Below are 19,027 nucleotides of genomic sequence, written 5' to 3'. Positions count from 1 at the left end.
CCGAGACAGTCCTGTTTATGATAGAGCCGAGAAGCCCCTCGGCCGTTATGTGACTCTTGCGGTAACGGCTTTTCCGCGATACGCCGGCAAGTTTCCAGTCGCTCGGATGCAATGTTAATTGATGGGCGTATCGTCGGAGAAGTTACAAGGAAGTACCCGCGGCGTAACGACTTTACACGTCAGATTTTCTTCAATTTGCGGAGGACGAAATCGTAGGAGAAATATAAGCGAGATGAGAAAAAAGAGACTGTGTCATATCGTACATTAAATATGAAAAATTATTAATATATGATACAAATAACATATATTTTTCTCATTTGATAAAGGCAGATGTATCGAAAAAACGTACCGAATCATATTTATTTGACGATGCTTAAAAATTTAGCAGAATTTCTCGAAAACAGGGACGCGTACATCTAAATGTTGTATACACCCTGTAAAATATGCAATATTATGCATGAATTTTTAAAATCTCCGTCTTGTGCGTCTTCTGAATATTTCCGAGCACTTTCCCATGTGACATTTGCCGTACGGCTTCTTAAATCGTTATGCCTGCTATTTTTGACGAAATGTTCAACAGGGAGGTACCTGATGGGTACGTTAATGTCGCGCAGTAAAAGATGCCAAGTACGAGCCGTGCAAAGTTGATTACAATAAGTCTCGCGAGTGAAAGATCACGCTACATTACCTTCGACTTTCTGCTAACAACATTGTCGAATACGCGCGAGCAACGATCGGTGCAGCAATAGTGCAGCCTGCATCAACCATGTTCATTTCGCGAGTACCGAAGTAGCCGAATACGGTGAGTACGGCTATTACGGACGCGGCTAAGAGCTACGAGATGCTCCTGATACCATAACAAATCTATTAGATGTAGTAAAGCCCTTAGCTGGCACGCGCGTCCATCAGCGACCTATCGAAGCGTGTATAATGTTGCGATTAATCGAACGAGACTGGAGAACGGCACGGGAGCCATTCTACATTAACTACTTTTCCGCATTACCGTTAATATAATTCCGCCGATTAGTAGCTAATTGCAATCGCAATTAATTAATTACAATTGATTATACAGCGTTAGGAAGTGGAAAAGCTCTTTCGTTTATTCATGAGACGATCGTGTTGTCGTGAATAATAGATGTGATAATTTCCTTCAATTACAGTAATTTACAAAAAAATATTTGTTTAATTATTTTGAACCAGACAAGAGGGTGGTTTTTATAAATCTTTGGGTGCTGAAAATGATGCCGCAAACCAATTTTCACCAGCACGTTAGGTTTCCGAAATAATTGAGATTTAAGATACAAAAAATTGCTTGTTTTGCGATATTAAATTTTTTTTTTTTGTAAAAGAGATCAATGTTTTCTTGAAATTCTGATCAAAAGTCATAAATGTATTATTCATCCTCTATAAAATGCATTTTTTTATTTCGATATCTTATTTTTTAGTCATGTTATGAAAGATTTAAATACAGAGAAATGGCAAATATTCCCCAGCTACTTCTTTAATCTTTCATGGCATATCTAAAAACTAAGATATCGAAATAAAAAAATGCACTTTATAGGGGATGAATAATACATTTATGACATTTAGAATTTTCAGATAACGTCAATCATTTTTACAAAAAAATCTCATATATCACAAAAAAGTAACTTTTTACACATTAAACCTCAATTATTTTGGAAGCTTGACGTGCTGATGAAATTTGATTTGCGGCATCATTTTCAGCGCCCAAAGATTTATAAAAACCACCTTGGCTGGTATAAAATAATTTTTGGCTGTAAACTAGTGTCATTTTTGTAAATCGTTGATTATAAATCAAATTATTTATTGCCTTCGAGATCATAAACCAGCGAAATACATGAAATTTGTATATTTATTATAAATGCAATATCTGCTTGGATGCCGATAAGCAAATTTCCGATCTGTCGGGCCACATCGTGTCACCATCTACTGCAAGGAACAATAGCAAAACAGAGGCCAGCAAGTTAATCGATGAAAACTACGCGCATTTCGTTACGAATTGATGCAATCAATACACCTACACTTATTCGATGACGAAGCAACGTCGTATTTTAAGCCCAACGAGATCTTAAAGCAGCCACGTTTAAATTATTCGCTTCGTGATTACCGCGTTATTTCTCTCTTATTCTATCGCTCGTAAGCGGAATTTCATAACTAATTAAAGCGGCATTCTCGGAGTACGTGCGAGGGTATGTATGTGCATCGGGATAGGGAGCGCGGAATTAGAGAGAGGGAGGATTGATACCGTCGCTAGTATCAACGGTCATAATGCGCTTGCATATTTGCGCAGCGCGTATGCAATGCACGGCGCAACCGAGCGATTTCGAGCGGCCTCGGCTGAAGGATCGCGTTTCCGCATCAAACAAGAATTACGCGGTGCGGCAACGAGAGCGTAACGTCAAACGAGCCGAGTCGCGTCGTCTCGCGTCGCGTCTGCTCGAAGAAACGAGGGGGCAAATTTTGTTACGTGCCGTCGCGAGTTTGCGAGCAGGCATCGGGGGTAAGGACGAAGCGTTAACGTCCTTGCGTCTTGGTTGCGTCAGTATAAGCCGCAAGAGCACTCTGCCAGAAGAATCGCGTTGCCACGAGACACTTTTTTGTAAAACGAGCGGGGAAAATTATTCGATGAATAAAATATGTCGTGAACTTTAAATCTCATCTTTTTACACGCCACCCAATTTTTCTTCTCTCGCTACAAAAATATAGTTTTCCATAATTCATGTATCCCCGACGCTCTTTAGAATAGATGGTAGACGACGATACGATATGGTTAGACAGATCGCTCATTTTATTGTATTAGCGTCGCTTCGCTTAATGATGGTTAACATGGAAATTTGTCCGGCGAATATTTCAAGGACCTGAAAATTTCAGAACTCGCAGGGAGTCTCCTCTCGCAATCGTTTATGTAAATAGTAACCTGAATATGGAAGAAGAAAAGAAACATTTTTTTTGCTCACATGGGAAATTATAACGTATTTTATACGCGAGAATAGTACGTCGATTGTTTAACCCTCGTAAAAGGCAGTCGAGTGGTATAAAAGTGCAGGCCTGCTCGTTCTATTCCGTTCGTTCCGAGTTAAGTGCACTTTGCGAATAATCGCAGCGTGAAGCGGCCGTAGAAACATGCATGCGACGACGATTCACCCTCTTCCTTGCTGCGTTCTGTCCGGTCCGCCTACATTTTCCTCCCTTCCTCGAGCTTCCACGTTCTGCCTCTTCCTCAAGTTTGCCCTCAACAAGGCGGAAAAATGCCTTTCCGCCGCGGCATCTTCCTTTTTCTTCCGGCATCAAAGTGGCGATCAAGGACGCGAAAAAAATACCACCGTGAAATTTTCCGGTTCGCCTCGATTCGCCTCGCGAGCACGTCGTCTGCCGATTCTTGACACACGACTGAGTACACGAGAGAGGTGCAAGTCGAAAGAAACGAAAATATTTTTATCAGTCCGGCGTGTTTCTTGGTGCTGGCCTGGGTTCGCGAGGAACTATGCACTTCATATAATAAATATAATAATAAGCGAATATATTTTTGATCTATGAAATTCCAAAACGATTCAGAATTATTAAATTTGAGTATAAATCTATAACCTGCGTTCGTGCGAGAGATATATATTTTATATCTATTGTTTTCGCGATATAAATTACGTAAATATCGGACGCATTTTTGTTTGCGAAAGAGATTTGTAAATATGTCGAAAATGTACATTTCCAAGAAAAAATATATGCGGGATATTACAATTTGACTTTGACGTAGTGCGCGCAGTTATTTGAACTGTGCAAAACAGTCCAAGTTTATTCAAGAACATGCAGAGCTATTAAACAGGTGGGAACATTTGTTCTTTCTAATCATAATGTGGACGCTTATGCTGTACAAATGCGGCACTTAATCACCCATACGGACGTGATGAATGAACGTGTGGCCGACGCATGAGCCCAAGAGATATTAGTCTTCCTCATTACAAATTATCACGAATGGAACTTGTTAAGGTACAACGCGCGATACAGCTGACGATCGTCGCATGAAATATATATAGCGTCGTTTGCGCTAATATGCATTCGAAATGTTGGAAAATTAAACTACCCCGTCACTAATTGTAAGACATCTCGTATATAATAAATTCGCAACTGTTCGATCGTACGACACATGCGTTCTTCGAGCGATATTTTTCAGTCTGTCAGTGAAGTTAACGTGTCACGGCGCGACTAATTGCATTGTTTGCGCCATATTGGCGTGTCGATATTATTGGATTTTATCTGTATGCTCGAAACGTGCCTGCGACATGGACATTTAATGTATCAAAGTATTGTACACAGCACATACGAGGCTTTCGACAAACATTTATAAGAAAAAGGAGAATATTAATACATTTAAAATATGATTATTGAATGGATTGTCTTTACATTCTATAATTTTCGTGATATTTCACTGTTGGATTTTTTTAATATCGTATGACTAATATTTTAAATTTTATATTTAAATATTATATTTAATATATATTTTTTAAATATTAATATATTTTAAATATTATATTTGAGGAAATTTCTTCCTTAATATATTAATATTTTAATTTATTTAAATATTATATTTAATATATTGTCAGAGAAATATAAATATATGCCATACATTTTAATATAATTTTAATATTTTAATTTTTTTAAATATTATATTTAAGGAACTTTCTTCCTTACTATATTAATATTTTAATTTATTTAAATATTATATTTAATATATTGTCAGAGAAATATAAATATATGCCACACATTTTAATATAATTTTAATATTTTAATATATTTTAAATATTATATTTAAGGAACTTTCTTCCTTAATATATTAATATTTTAATTTATTTAAATATTATATTTAATATATTGTCAGAGAAATATAAATATATGCCACACATTTTAATATAATTTTAATATTTTAATATATTTTAAATATTATATTTAAGAAACTTTCTTCTTTAATATATTAATATTTTAAATATTATATTTAATATATAGTGAGAGAAATATAAGTGTATGCCATCTGACATTTTCATAACTATCGTACATGTAAATACATACGTGCGAACGTGTCAAAAATAAGGGATGCCGTCTCGCTTTCTAGCAATTTGCTCTCGTTGTAAGGGGGTCAGTCAAGGGAACTGTCGAGTATCTTCGCTCCGATTTCCCAAGACGCAAATGGTCCTAACCTTCTCGTGCGTGGGGGGATCGACCTACATATAAATGCCGTCTTTAAGTATCTTTGCCGCATACACATACACACACTCGATACGAACAGAACGGGGGCGACAGAGTTCCCGGGTTGATAAATGAATGCGCGGTTGATACGCGCCACGTCGGAGGAAAGACTAAAGACACCTTGGGGGATGCGAGAGGAAAAAGACGAAGAAACGAACCGAATATATATCTTGATCTCTCGAGCAGCCGTTAAAACGTCACCGATTGCACGTAGCACCCGCAGATATCTCGGCTTAATCTGTGACGTAGATGAATTCACTTGGTTCGTGTTTAGCGAATTCGCGATCGTTCTGCGAAAGCAAAACCCGCAGCGACCCCCTTGTGCGGGCGGTCTCGCTGTCGTCGGATTACGGTAATTTAATGGCATACGATTAAATTGAAAATTAATGCCGTCCGGTCTCTGGTAGCCGAAATTTTATTATCGTCACCGTGCTGTCGCTTGCGGCTTGTTTACTCGTTTACTTCCATTTACGATGCATTTTCGCGTAATGCGAGTGTACAAATTACAGCATGGCCTTTAAAGCAAGTGAACAAATAATAAATATAACGTTCGTTTCGCCCTGATCATAAACATACATGTTAATAAGCGGCGCAGCCATTTGCAGTATCATTAGCTCTCAGGTGAATATTTTTTAACAAATTTGTTTTATGGCTCTTTTATATCAAACCCTGAAATGTGTCATACGTGTGAATGTACAAGCCGTTGCGAAGATGGGCCGCGACAACTTTAACCGTCTTAAATTCACCAAGAGAGTTCTTTCTAGTGCGATATACACCGCTAACTCAATAACCTCCTTATTCCCTTCGACCTCATTTCCGCACTCGTCGAACATTATATCAACCCTGACACATCTCTTAAAGCAGATAGTCCAACAGCGGCGCCGAGAAAAATAGATTGATAACGCAACGAAGGCGATTTCGTGCCCGCATAAATAGTAACAACAAATATATCGTACAACAATTAATCACGTGTGCATAAATATTCGCAAATATTAAATTGTAACACAATCATACTTGGCGAGTGAACGATACTTTATGGATAATACACATATTATTTAAAATTTTAATATAACCGGGGTTCAAACGATGTAACAAAATATTGCAATTAACACCTAAAACATTCCAGATTGCAAAATATCTGATATTTGCCGATGGGAAGGGAAAATTTACTCGTAAATGTTACCAAACATTGTGTTTGAGAAACAATGGAGCTTTGCTCACATCGATCATCCTCGCGTAAGCGAAACCGTATCGCTCAAGATATTCCATCTCTTGCTTGCCATGCGACACCTGTCAATATGTGCCGCATTAAAATTCACCAGTGCGTGCTTTTCGATTTAGCCGAGTCTTCGAGATTCGCCTCTGCCAGTCAGCAACGATTGGCGTTGCTGGCATCGAGTCCTATTTTGCACTCCACGACAAATACGCGGCGTACAATATGAAAAACGCATAATTCTTGAACGAAAGTGCCACTAATACGTGCATCATGTTCCCGGCCGATGATATTTTACGCCGGCATGGCTGTTGTGTGTTCACCAGGACGTTGCACGCGAACCATTTTATTTTGCAATATAATGCTTGACTCCTCGTCGTCCGCGCGGCTTGACATATTGGACGTGATAGGGAGTAATCTGTTATACCGCGCCGTGTCCACGATAGAAGCCTGTAGGCGGTCTCCCATACCTACCCTCCCGTTGCATCTACGGGTGCGCGTTGCAACGACCGATATATATTTTCCAGTATGCACTTCCATGCGATTCGTAGGGAAAATATAGTGGTTGGCCGCGCGAATGCGTGGGAGCTGGATCGACGATAAATCAGGCGGCAACGTAAATAAAATCTTATGGAAACGTCCGGGAGAACGTCTCTCTTTCATCCTTTTTCCGGGATCAATTTGAGATTGTCCACGTGGCGCGGCTTGCTTTCAAGAACCGCCCCGACTACATTATTGACTTGCTACGGTAACAATGGAAACGACGCATATGAGAGCAGATAGCGATATTCCTCCGCGGATAAATGTGTAAACGTTATTTGCGGGGGAGCTTTTGTAGATATTGTGTACACACTGACAACTGTGACACCGCGATATTGCATTTGTAAGGTACATTTTGCGCATCATTTGCTATTTTATTTATACGTGTTCTCGAGTATATTTCACGATTTCTTGCCGTAAAATCTGATTCGGCTCGCAGCGATTCTCCCCGCGGCTGAAAGCATGCTGTAAACATGTAATGTGTGAATTGGCACTTTATGAATCATGTATAAATATATTTCTTTGATATAACGTTATCTCTTGTAATACGCTCTAGATTTAGTAATTTTATTTATGAATAGCGAGTTTAAAAGTATCAAAGATTTGATTTTTTTTTTTTTTTTAATCAAATGTGCGATGTTTCGATTTGTCTATTTTTTCCTTTCATTTTTCCCCCGTAGAATTTATTTACGAGATATCGGCGCGCACAATAATCGCATTCACAGTCGAAAACGACATTCTAACCGATTCTTTACGATTAATCGCGCGGGAGTTACGTCTGGAACTCGAAAGGCATTTCGGATAATCCCGGATGGCGTTGCGCAATATCCCGACGAACGCATCGGTGCATCCCGATGGCGCATGTCTATCGAAAAACCAAAGAGATCTCTCGGCTGCAGTTCCGCTTGGCTGGGGCCACGATCAGGGATGGCACTCGAGACACACCCGAGGGATTTTGGGGCGAAAAGTTCCGTTGGAAACTCCCGGTCTCTGCCGCTTATCCAGAAGCCTTCAGCTCCGCTTCGCGCTCCCTCGTCATTTCTCCCGTTCGTAGCGAGGGGGAAGAGGAGGAGGGGGGAGGGGGCGGAGGATGCATATAGTTTTCTCTCACAAACGACGCCGGCAACCCGGTCGAAAGCTATCGCGCGAAAATATAGACCGTGAAATTTCGAAACTGGGATTTAAAGTTTCGCGCGACCAATTTCCAGCCGCCGTTTCTACCCTTCTCCCGCCACGTAATTACCGAGATAACGAGCTTTGTATAAAAACGGTCAGATTTCTGGCTGCGGGAGGAGAGATTAAGCGAGCGGTTTACTCTCTGTAAAAGCGGTATAAATCAAATTTACGAAATATAATGAGTTTAAGCGAGATATGGGCGATTCAAGACGGATATTTATAACATGCGCGTAATGCTTTAACGAGATTTTTCAATGTCCGATTTACTACTACTTGCGGGACACGAGATGCAAACTCGGATCGGGGACCGTCAATTCGATTCGGCGAATAGATATTTAATAGTCGCTTAAAAATACGTCCTCACACGAGCTGTTATATTTGTCGATATAAATCTACATGTCAGAATCTAATTCGGGATATGGCGCGTGATTAATTAACGACACGTATCGAGCTGATTAATCTGATTTATCGTAAACTCCCTCTGGTGCTGCGAGCTATTAGCGACGCTCTATTGATTCCTCGAGTGCGTTCCCGGTATAAATTAGTTGGCAACTTAATAATACATCTTCGAGCGATTGCGCTCGTTGTTTTACAGCCTAATTGCAGTCGCAGGGAGATTAACGCGGGAGATTCACACACAAGTATCGTCTGGAAAATACATTTTACAGCGCACTTCCAGCTGACTTCGCGATAAGACGTTATATATGTGTGCTTCTTGAATAGCGTTAACGTCCTACACGAGGCGTTAATGTTATGATATTACGGTAGCAGGAATAGTCTTTTCGTGCAACCGGCATGTAAATGAATGTAGAGAGGTAGATATGCAAATCGTACCGACGAGTGACACCGACGTATTCTACGACCAACATATTTTCCAAGTACACGGTTCGCGTAGATGACATTTCGGTTCGGTCGGCTTTCAAATGAAAATAGATGACGCACATGCGACTTATTAACTCCACGACGGAGAACGCTAGTGACGCTTTTATTAAATATGTATAATTCATTATAATTTATAAATGTTTATGATTAATCTTTGACTAATCACATTATGAATCTTCATTTTTATTTATTACATTCGGTTGATTTTATGCAATAAATATTGTTTTCAAGAATAAATTTTAAGTCAGATGGACTTACAATTAAGAAAAATTCAATCCAAGAACAGATATCGATTTTATTATTACCCTTATATTCCATATTCCACATTGACTCCGATTTTTTTACCTGTCAATACGTGACAAATATGCTAGAAAATTTCTCCGTCTGTTATATTTTAGTCATAGAATTATAGATTTTTCCCAAGGTGTCGTTATATATATATATATATGTGTATTGAAACGTGGATGGCAAAAATGGAACGATCAATAAGGAATATTGGTGGTTCTCGATGGGGTGACGGGGAGGAAGTCTCTGATCAGAAATTCAAATCGACGCGAGGAAAGAGCGGAAACATTCCTGTCGCACGAAAATTTGCAATAAAGAAGATACTGTTTTGAAAAATGACGTAAGAAGCTCGCGAGTTTTCTTGACTTAAAGCAGATAGGTGAGAATGAATGCAGAAGCGAGGATGTTAAACGGTCGAAACGACATTTCCATAGCGAGTCACCCACGTTTCTCTCCACGAAGAAGAATGGTTGCAGTCTCAGGTGGATCATCTAATATATACAGGGTGTATTATTCTCGCAAGATATCCTTATTTCCGTATTTTGCGTGGATTTCCTGGTAGCTCTTCTTAATGGAAACCTCAAAGTAAGCAGTTGCAAAGCTTGCCAGAATATAAATATCCATAAATTTTTGATTAAAAGGCTATCGATGATTCTCCTGGGGAAACAGTCTCCATTAATTTAACATACAGTTTCGCAAGGTATCGCGAGACACCCCGTATACATAAATTCGCGCACGTAGAAGCCTCGTGCATAACGTGCGCCGAGAATAACACGCGAAATGCATTTCTGTTTCAGGAAGCGCATACATCATCAGATGGAGTGCGCCGCAGTTGATGGTCGTGGCGGTGCAGTATATCCTCACGGGGCCCTATATGCCCCCCTACGTACCCCAGACGGCGAATTAAGACATCTGCAGGAAAAGAACCACCACGCCGTTCAACCCAAGGGGGTGATCGTGGACGACACGACGAGGAACCCGAGAAATTCCGGTTCCTATTAGAATATATCACCGCGTATCTTTCGCACGGAACGCGCTTTTTGCGGAGTATGTGAAATGTGTGGAGGACAGGAAGTCGTGCTCGCGAACGGATAACTGGTTTACGATCGACAGATACCAATATATTCCGGATATAGACTCCGATTTCGCTTTATGTACCGCTCGCCGAATGGTCTCGATCATCGCGAATCGGATTGAGAGATCGTTTCACGACGACAGCAAGGTATTATGTAATTTTATTCTTATTAAATGGTCCTCGCGCGGAGGATGAACACGGTGAAATTCCTGGCTGTGCTCTCGACAGGTTCCATTCTCGTTATGGACGTCGTATAATTCTCCGTGAAATCTATATGAAATTTTTCGCGCGCAAGATCGATTGATTATCGCGCTTCGCTTTGGCCAGCGTCTCTCAAAGCTTCAAAATTCAAACGGGTAGCTAGAAAGAGCGATTGACATCGACATGGCAATGAGTCGTGATATTAATAAATCCTAAATGTTAATATATATCGTCGAGCGTCAGATATTTTAAAATATTCAAGACGATTTAAAAAAAAAAGGTTTACATTTTATCAAAAGGATTTATAGATTCGGATAAATTCCATTATATTATATCCTATTTTTCACAATAATTTTTGTGATTTTTCGGATAAATTTTATTATATTATATCTTATTTTTCATGATAGTTTTTACGATTCTTCGAGATAATTTTTCCAAATAATGTACATAATATTCTGTACATGTGTCACGAAATATATGATGGAAATTATGAAGAATTGCTTATTTTAACGAAAAATGAATTAGGAAAATATTGCTCCGATTCAAGTCTATAATCAAGAATCGTTGTTCCGTAGCATGAAAAGCATTTCATAAGTCAAACAAAAGAAATATGCGTTTTCTCGATGTATAAACCGACACATGTTGAGACCAACACGTTACACGCAATGAGGAAACGTCTAAGAGATCTCTCCAGAGAGCAAGGGGAATTTGATTAATGCCATGGCACGTAAAAAATGCTGAGGAAGTGGCCATGACTCTTGGAAATAGCAAGCGAGATGATGACATAGGTGTCATTGAGACTTTTTTCTGCGGAAAAAAATAAGAATATGTTGCAGAATAGGTTGTAAACTTTTGAAAGAAATGCAATTGAAACTCCAATAAAATTGTGAGTGAGTTGCAAAATAAAATGTTTTGTTACAGAATTGAAATATTGAATCGCGTTGCATACATATTTAAGTGCAATATATGCGTAAAAAATATAAACATTTTATAGAAACAAGTTTTTCAAGAATATAATAATATAAAGGACAAGAAGATATAAAATGGCTGCTTTTGTACAAATTTTATCGCGCGCAAGAGTTGTCAGTTCTCTATGGACCAAAATAAAATTTATCGCAGGTCAGAACGTACATTATTGTGCAATAAAATTTATATCAACTTTGAATATTCGGATTCATCGTGGACGACATATTATTGCCTGCGAAAATTTATGAATATTATAATTCATTAAATCTCCTCTTCTCTAAAGATATATATATATTTCAGAGCTGATGGCGATTTTTAATTATCACGTACACGTCGGGACATTATTAGTCGCTAATTAAACGTTCCATAAAATTCGTCCACATTGCATATCTCGACACTGCACTGCCTTCCACTGCCGTTAAATAGCATGCAGAACTGATTCGATTAAAATTACAGCATAGAATAACCACCCCTCCCCCCCCCCGGTTCGTAGATTCAAAGAAGAGCTGAGATTACAATTCACAATTTATATACGACTCCTTTTGATTACCTGAAAATTATGATTCTCATCTGGACACCATAATTGCGTGCGTCCGTTAACGAAATAGTCTCGCTCGGTTATTGCTGCAGGAGAATCGTTTTACACAATTACAAGCGCACGATTTCTATCGCGAGCACAATAGATCAGAACTGAATTAATACACGAGCGTGAAATTAAATTACTTTATATATAAAGGAACGCGCGCGCACATATATCGAGCAGCAACATTTCTCTCTCTCTCGCCGGAAGTCTCTGCGCGGCGGTTAATTGCCTCCCGCTCTTCTCATTCATAAGGCTCTACATGCGCCATTATACATATCAAAACCTCAGCGTTTTACCAGTACTTTATGCTAATTGCTATTCTAGTTATCGGTCATTATTAACTTTAAAACAAAAACAGTCGAAATTCCAACTTTAAGGTTTATTTAACATATTCCAATAATATATAAATTCTATTTCCAATTAATATGCATAGTGTTACGGAAAGCTGCTGAAATTAATTAGCTGTCACTTTTAAACGCTTGTATAGAGGGCAGAGAAAAAAATATCTTCTAATAGAGGAGTTTTTTTGACAATTTTATTTACATGGACTGAAGATGATCGTTCATATTTTTATAATTTAATAAACGTTTATAAAAATAGAGCGACAATCTTAATAATATAGTATATTTTCGAACCGAGATTCTATCGAAAATTCTAAAGAACTTTATGTAATATTTTTCACATGTCATTAATAACAAAAGAGACTTGATATTTGGCTCAATATGTTCTGCAAGATATTAAAAGTATCATTGAAAATTCTTTCCTGAAAGAGGCTTGGTTTAAAAATACTGTCATTAAGATTGTATTCTCCTTTAAACGTTTAAAGTTAAATGTTAAAAATATCTCCAATTGTCTCTAATCTGTATAAATAAAAAACCAAATATATCCTCTATTAAATCCTTTATTTTACTTTCTCTATTTTCTATTCGCATTTGAAAAAGGACAGTTGATTTCAGCAATTACCCGTGGGACCTCCTGTGTTTAATATAATAAACTTTTTTGCTCGACAAAATTATGTTTGAAATTGTAAATAAAGATATTTTCTGCGCGAAGAGGTACTGTTAATTACATTCATACGATAAGTTTTGAAATGACATTAAAAACTGCGGCCTTAAAAAGTCTCGCGGCAAAACTTGTGCTTGCACAGAATTGAAAAGTTGAGCTGTATATCTTACGAATTAAGAAAAGCGCGATGTGAATCTCGAAGCTGCATTTTGGCTTTAATAAAATTCGTCTTGATACTCTCTCTCTTCTCAACACAATCCATAGGATAAAAGAAGACTTTTTTTTTTATTATTAAATACGAACCTGGTTTCTCTGTATCCCTCTCTCCCTTTCTCTCTTTCTTACACAAATGGACCATCGATCCGGTTGAAAAGAACGCCCGGTGACTGGCGCATTCCGATCTTTTTCTCCCCCGCACAGACAACAGCTTCGTTTCCGTAACACGACGCGTCGGAATTTGCGTTTCATAGGGATTACCGATCTCTGGATATATCAAAAGGATACACCTTGACCGCTCCGCTTCTATCTCGATCCGCTTCCGGAAACGCGCGCGAAGCGACGATCGTGCGCCTCGAAATACACATATACAATCTCCCGCCGATATAATTGTACAGAGCGCTTCGGAGGTATCATTCCGTAATCTATGTAGTCCCCGGTCGGATGGGGGATTATGTTAAGCGATGCGTGAGCGCGGCCACAGTCCACGGCAATCCAGGCGTAACAGAGATACTGCTCGGTAACGTCGTTACACTCGCGCACACGCGCTTATATATGCGACTCGCGATTATGTATCGTACATACGTATCGTACATACGCCCAATGTATATTTGTATATCGGGGACGATATGGGCGTGCGATGCATCACCGCGATCGCGGCTACAAAAGGATGCACCCAGGGGCGGATTCATTCAGAGATGCCGATGAAACTACGAATTTTAGTAACCCGCACGTTTATCTCGCAGAAGAACTCTTGCCGCAAATGCTTTTGTCAACGTTATCAAGGGGGATCGCGATTGTGTGTCTTTTAAATTTTATTATTATTATTATTATTATTATTGTTATAAAAATTGGATATCTTTTAGCAACTATAAAAAATAAAACGTTTAAAATAAAATAAAATCGAATTAAACGGATGAATTGTTTCCCGTTGTTTACTCGCGATTCCGGAGCTTCATTCGCAAAGTTTTCCATTTTGAATGATTTATATCGCAAAGGTTACTAATATCGCGATTCCATTGATGGAAAAAAAAATTTATCGATGGTGGTTGCCGTATGAAATATCGCAAAACGTCAGCGAGGGGAATATATTGTTTAAAATATATATTTGGAGCTTCAAAATTATATTAACTCGAGATTCCCCCCGAGAAACGTGTAATGACATTCGTCCCTGGATGCATAGGCGAGTTAATCGCGAGTGGGCGCCGCGATATTACGATTAATAAGCAGAAAATGCGGCGGTTCACCGATACACCGCGATTGACAACAATGATACACCGCATAGGAATAATGCGTTTTTCGCCGGACGACAAACCCGGTTCACAGACCGCGCGAACGTTTCGACGTTTTTTTTTTTTTCCACCGTGAATATATCGCAATAGGGATGGTGCATTTCGCGTTATTGAGTTACGCATATATCTGCGTTATTCGACCATCTCGCGCGAGTACGTATCGTCGCAAAATTTCATTATTTTAGTGCACGCGTTAAGAATCGATTGCCGTTAAAACGTGATAACTCTTAATGCGTGTAATCATATCTTTCATTATTACATGTGTCGTTATCTTTTTTATATGATTTAATGATTGATTTGTATGCTTCATGTTCTTTAGAAGAATATTTGCATCATAATGAATGCATGATTTTATTAGTTTTATATAATAAAAAGTTTTATATTATATAATATAAAGAAAGAATTAATATAATATTGATAGAAAATGTGATATCAATAATATAATGCAATAAACAATTATCTTTTTAAAATAGAAATTATTAATTTTCGTTTGAACTTTTATTTAGACTTTTATTTAGGCTAAAAAAACGCTGTTATTATATTTATATTATATATATAAAATAATTTCATAAACTCCAATCTTTCTCTTAAACCTTCTCTCATCGAATCTAATTATAAAATGTCTCATTTCAGTCTTATATTTCTTTTAAATCAAATATTTTGAAAAAATAAATAAAATATGCCAAATCGACGAATATAGATTAGCTCATCAAACTTATAATTTAATTAATTTCGGCTTCGTTATATAATAGATATTTCTCTAACTAAAAGTTTATGAAAGTGATATCGTATCTAAATTCAAATCTAGTTATTTGACACATTTTTAATACACATATATATTATAAATTATCTTTTGAGGCAAATCATTACATTTAATTTAATCATTATTTTTTAAAGATTCAATTCATATATTTGAACAAAATCATTTTATTCCATCTTTTTAATAAATATTTTTATACTTAAATATATATTATACACTTAATTAAATCTCTAAGATATATATTGTAAAAATAATTAAATAATTTAAATCAATGCCTCGTTTTGTAAAAAATGTTTTTAACGCCATCTTTCATTCACGTTATAGACGGAATCTGTTCAAATATAAAACGAGGTATATTTTACGAGGCCGTTAAGTATTAAACTGGAAAGCTTGATACGCCCCCCGCTTCTATGAGAATTTATGTCCGTATTCATTATTGCAACAGTAAAAAGATGTTCCTTTAAAAAGCTGCGCTCGTTCAAGAGAAAGCAGCAATAAAATTCCGCGGAGAGATCTGCACGATTATTTTCTAAAAACTGCTGTGTCAACGAATTTCACTCTAAAGCCTATCGTATTCAATGAAAACGAAAAAGATTTGAAGTCTTACCGTAAAAAGAAACAAAAAGAAACTAAATCATTTCAGAAGAAATATACGTCTACATATTTTTATGTATCAAATATTACATCTAATTTTTATTCTATTTCCATTAAAATAGAATTATTTCAATATAAAAAAAAAAATGAAATTTTGTGACCTATTTCTATTTAATCAATGAAATTTACTTTATAAAAATCTTAATTATTATTAAATTTTTAATATTTCTGCATTTTAGTATAATAATATTTTCTTTTTTGAAAGATAGTACGATTACAAATTTTATTTCTCAACTGGACAATGCAAACTAAAACGAGAAATATCTGTTATTTTATCAATGTTTTTCAAAATTGTAGTTGTTATATATTTCTTGAATTCCACAATAAAATATTTCTTTCAAATAGAAACATCGGCTTTAACATTTCTGCATTTTCAAAAAATAATTTAAATGTTGATTTTCACATTGTGTCAAATCTGATGAAACTCTATTTCTGCTTTCATGAGTTGTAAAATAATTTTTGCCGATTTTATTTTTATTTTTATCGATTACGTTCTAGTCATATAAAATGAGAAATTTAAATCTAGCTATCGATTTCTGCTTCATGAGTAATAATTCTGTTCTACGCTGGAATTTATATTCCATTTTCTAATTCATTTGTAATTCCATTTTATAGTCACGTTTTTCATCGTGATGTTCTAATTTCTTTTTAATTATAAACATTAGAATCTATTTTCTTTAATCTAGCTTATTACGTGTACATTTTTTCTCTTATAAAACAAAGAAAATAAACGCACTAATGGCGAACGTTAGACTTTACGATGTACTTCCTCTCCTCCTTATTACGCAATTATGCAATGGAGAGAAAAGTAATGTTCGCAAATGAGTTTAATATACCGCAGCATTAGTATGAAGTATTTTTAATTCTCGAATCTTGAGGGAAAAATTATTCATGTAGCGTATTATCTGTAAAAATATTTAAAAAAGGAAATATTCAAAAATTCAAGCCTTAACAACGCGAACGAAAATAGTCTTTTGTCGCACATTAATTGCGCGCATCGCGAGTTACATGCCTCCCTCATTAATTTTCATCAACCATCTCCGATCTAAACGTTATTAATATCATCAGCATGATTGCTATTAATGACGCGTTACAATTTTTTCGTAATACCGTCAGCTCTCGTTATCGTTGGAGCTATTTTAAGAATCTTCCTTGTATCCGCTACAATGCACACGGTGCTATTAATGCAGCTTAAACGATTGTCGTCATATCCAGTGCGACACACAACGTGGAATGTATTATATTTCCATGAGAAAAGCTCGTCTCCCGCGATATTGTTCGCGAATATGCTCGTGAAGATTTACCTTCGTTCCAACGAAAACGTTTATTCTGCATTACGTAAAAGTACCTTTGCGTTGTAATTTCTGTTATGTAACTCGCGCGTCTTGTAATATTTGTTCCGCCTGGTAAAACCCTCCCCTCGCACCGTCTCTCCTCCCGCAATATTCCACATCTCGGTATCGTAAATACCGATGTATTTGACAGGTGCGTGTAAATATTTGACGCATTAAGCATAAGTATAAATATAATGCAAAAAAAAAAAATAACGCAAACCGTATCTCCACAAAATTAAATTCGTATTCACGCGATAATTTATATTACATTTATCGATAAATAGTGTCATTCGACCGAATACATTTTGGCGTTCATGTTTATTTTTCCATCGACATGGACAAACTGACGTTCTTCATATCGACTAGCGACAAAATGTGTAAATTCCAATTCTCCGCACATTCTCTCAAAGCATTTCACGCGCAGTTTACTACGAGCCGTCCGTAACGGGTTACGACCGTCTAAGTATTGTCTCCGAATGAATTCAATCTGCAGTGTTTTGTTTTCATTTTCCTTTGTCCTCTCTTTACGGCTACATTCATCGGCGCGGGAGTGTAATTTTCCGAGTGAAAAGCGATCGCGAGATATAAGAACGATTAACCGCAACGATAAGGAAGTTTGTCCGTATTATCGAAGCTATTATCGGAGAATTTAACCAAACCTCCCTCTCTCTTTCAGTCCGAAACTTCTATTCGAGGAGCTTATGAACGATAAACGGCGCAAACAAATCAGATTTTAAAACTGTTGATTTATATATAATTTTTTTCATTTTATTCTTCTTCATTCATCAAACAATCATCAATCTCGGTAAATGACAAATTTAAAATATATAAACATGTCATCTACTAATAACTGCGGTAATCATATACAAGATGTTTCTTAATAAGTGCAAAAAATTTTAGGAGATTTTTATATAAACATATACTCCCCTATATCCCTCCCTGTAGAATTACACTCCTCTAAAAATGGAGGTAAAAATTACATTTTTATATTTTTCTTAAATTTGGAACAAATTAAAGAAATGAAATTAGGTGAATATTTTCTGCTAGTAAAAAGGTTATTTATTAATATTTTTTTCAGCCTTCCGTATTGTTATAAGAGGATGAAACTAGCAACTCCTATTCAATTTTTATTAGAACTTTTTAATGGGCCGGAATATGATCATCTAAAAATATGCATTAAAAAGTTTGATTTATTTAGAAGCTTTTTTATTTCTTTTATTTTTTCATAAAATCAGTAATTTTCAAGAAAAAAAAATAAAATACGTTATCGTGCAGCACGATGCTAAATAGTAGGTTTCGAATTACGAGAAATTAAATTTTAAAATAAAAATAAAATTAGAGTAAATGTTGGAAAAATTGAAAAAAGAAAATTATAATAAAAATCTAATTTTTACCTCCATTTTTGGAGGAATGTAACTCCACAGGGAGGGATGCAGGAGTATATGTTTATATAAACCCCTCTTAATTTTCGACAAAGAATCATTTCCTAAAATTTCTCGCACTTATAAGAAACACCCTGTATATTTTCTCTCTCATGTGCTTATTTAAATGAAAAAAAAAGATATTTCTCTCATATATATCATAAG

The 19,027-nt window shown here is 36.6% G+C and overlaps 2 protein-coding genes across 3 annotated transcripts in view; one reads left to right on the top strand and one right to left on the bottom strand.

Annotated features, from left to right (window-relative positions):
• Positions 1–14,946, top strand: part of LOC145961201 (lachesin) — a 235,105-nt gene extending 220,159 nt beyond the window's left edge. For both annotated transcript variants that reach the window (XM_083081170.1, XM_083081169.1), the window contains one exon: positions 10,153–14,946. In XM_083081170.1, coding sequence (XP_082937296.1) covers positions 10,153–10,262 — 110 coding nt within the window. In that variant the 3' untranslated portion in view covers positions 10,263–14,946. The remainder of the gene's footprint in view (positions 1–10,152) is intronic.
• Positions 1–19,027, bottom strand: part of Fuctc (alpha-(1,3)-fucosyltransferase C) — a 146,690-nt gene that overhangs the window by 73,199 nt on the left and 54,464 nt on the right. The window lies entirely within an intron of this gene.

This window comes from Camponotus vicinus, unplaced genomic scaffold, assembly GCF_025532165.1.
Source record: "Camponotus vicinus isolate PSW18456_S1 unplaced genomic scaffold, iyCamVici1.0 SCAF_11, whole genome shotgun sequence".
Classification (NCBI taxonomy): Eukaryota; Metazoa; Arthropoda; class Insecta; order Hymenoptera; family Formicidae; genus Camponotus; species Camponotus vicinus.
This window is presented reverse-complemented; position numbering and strand designations above follow the sequence as displayed.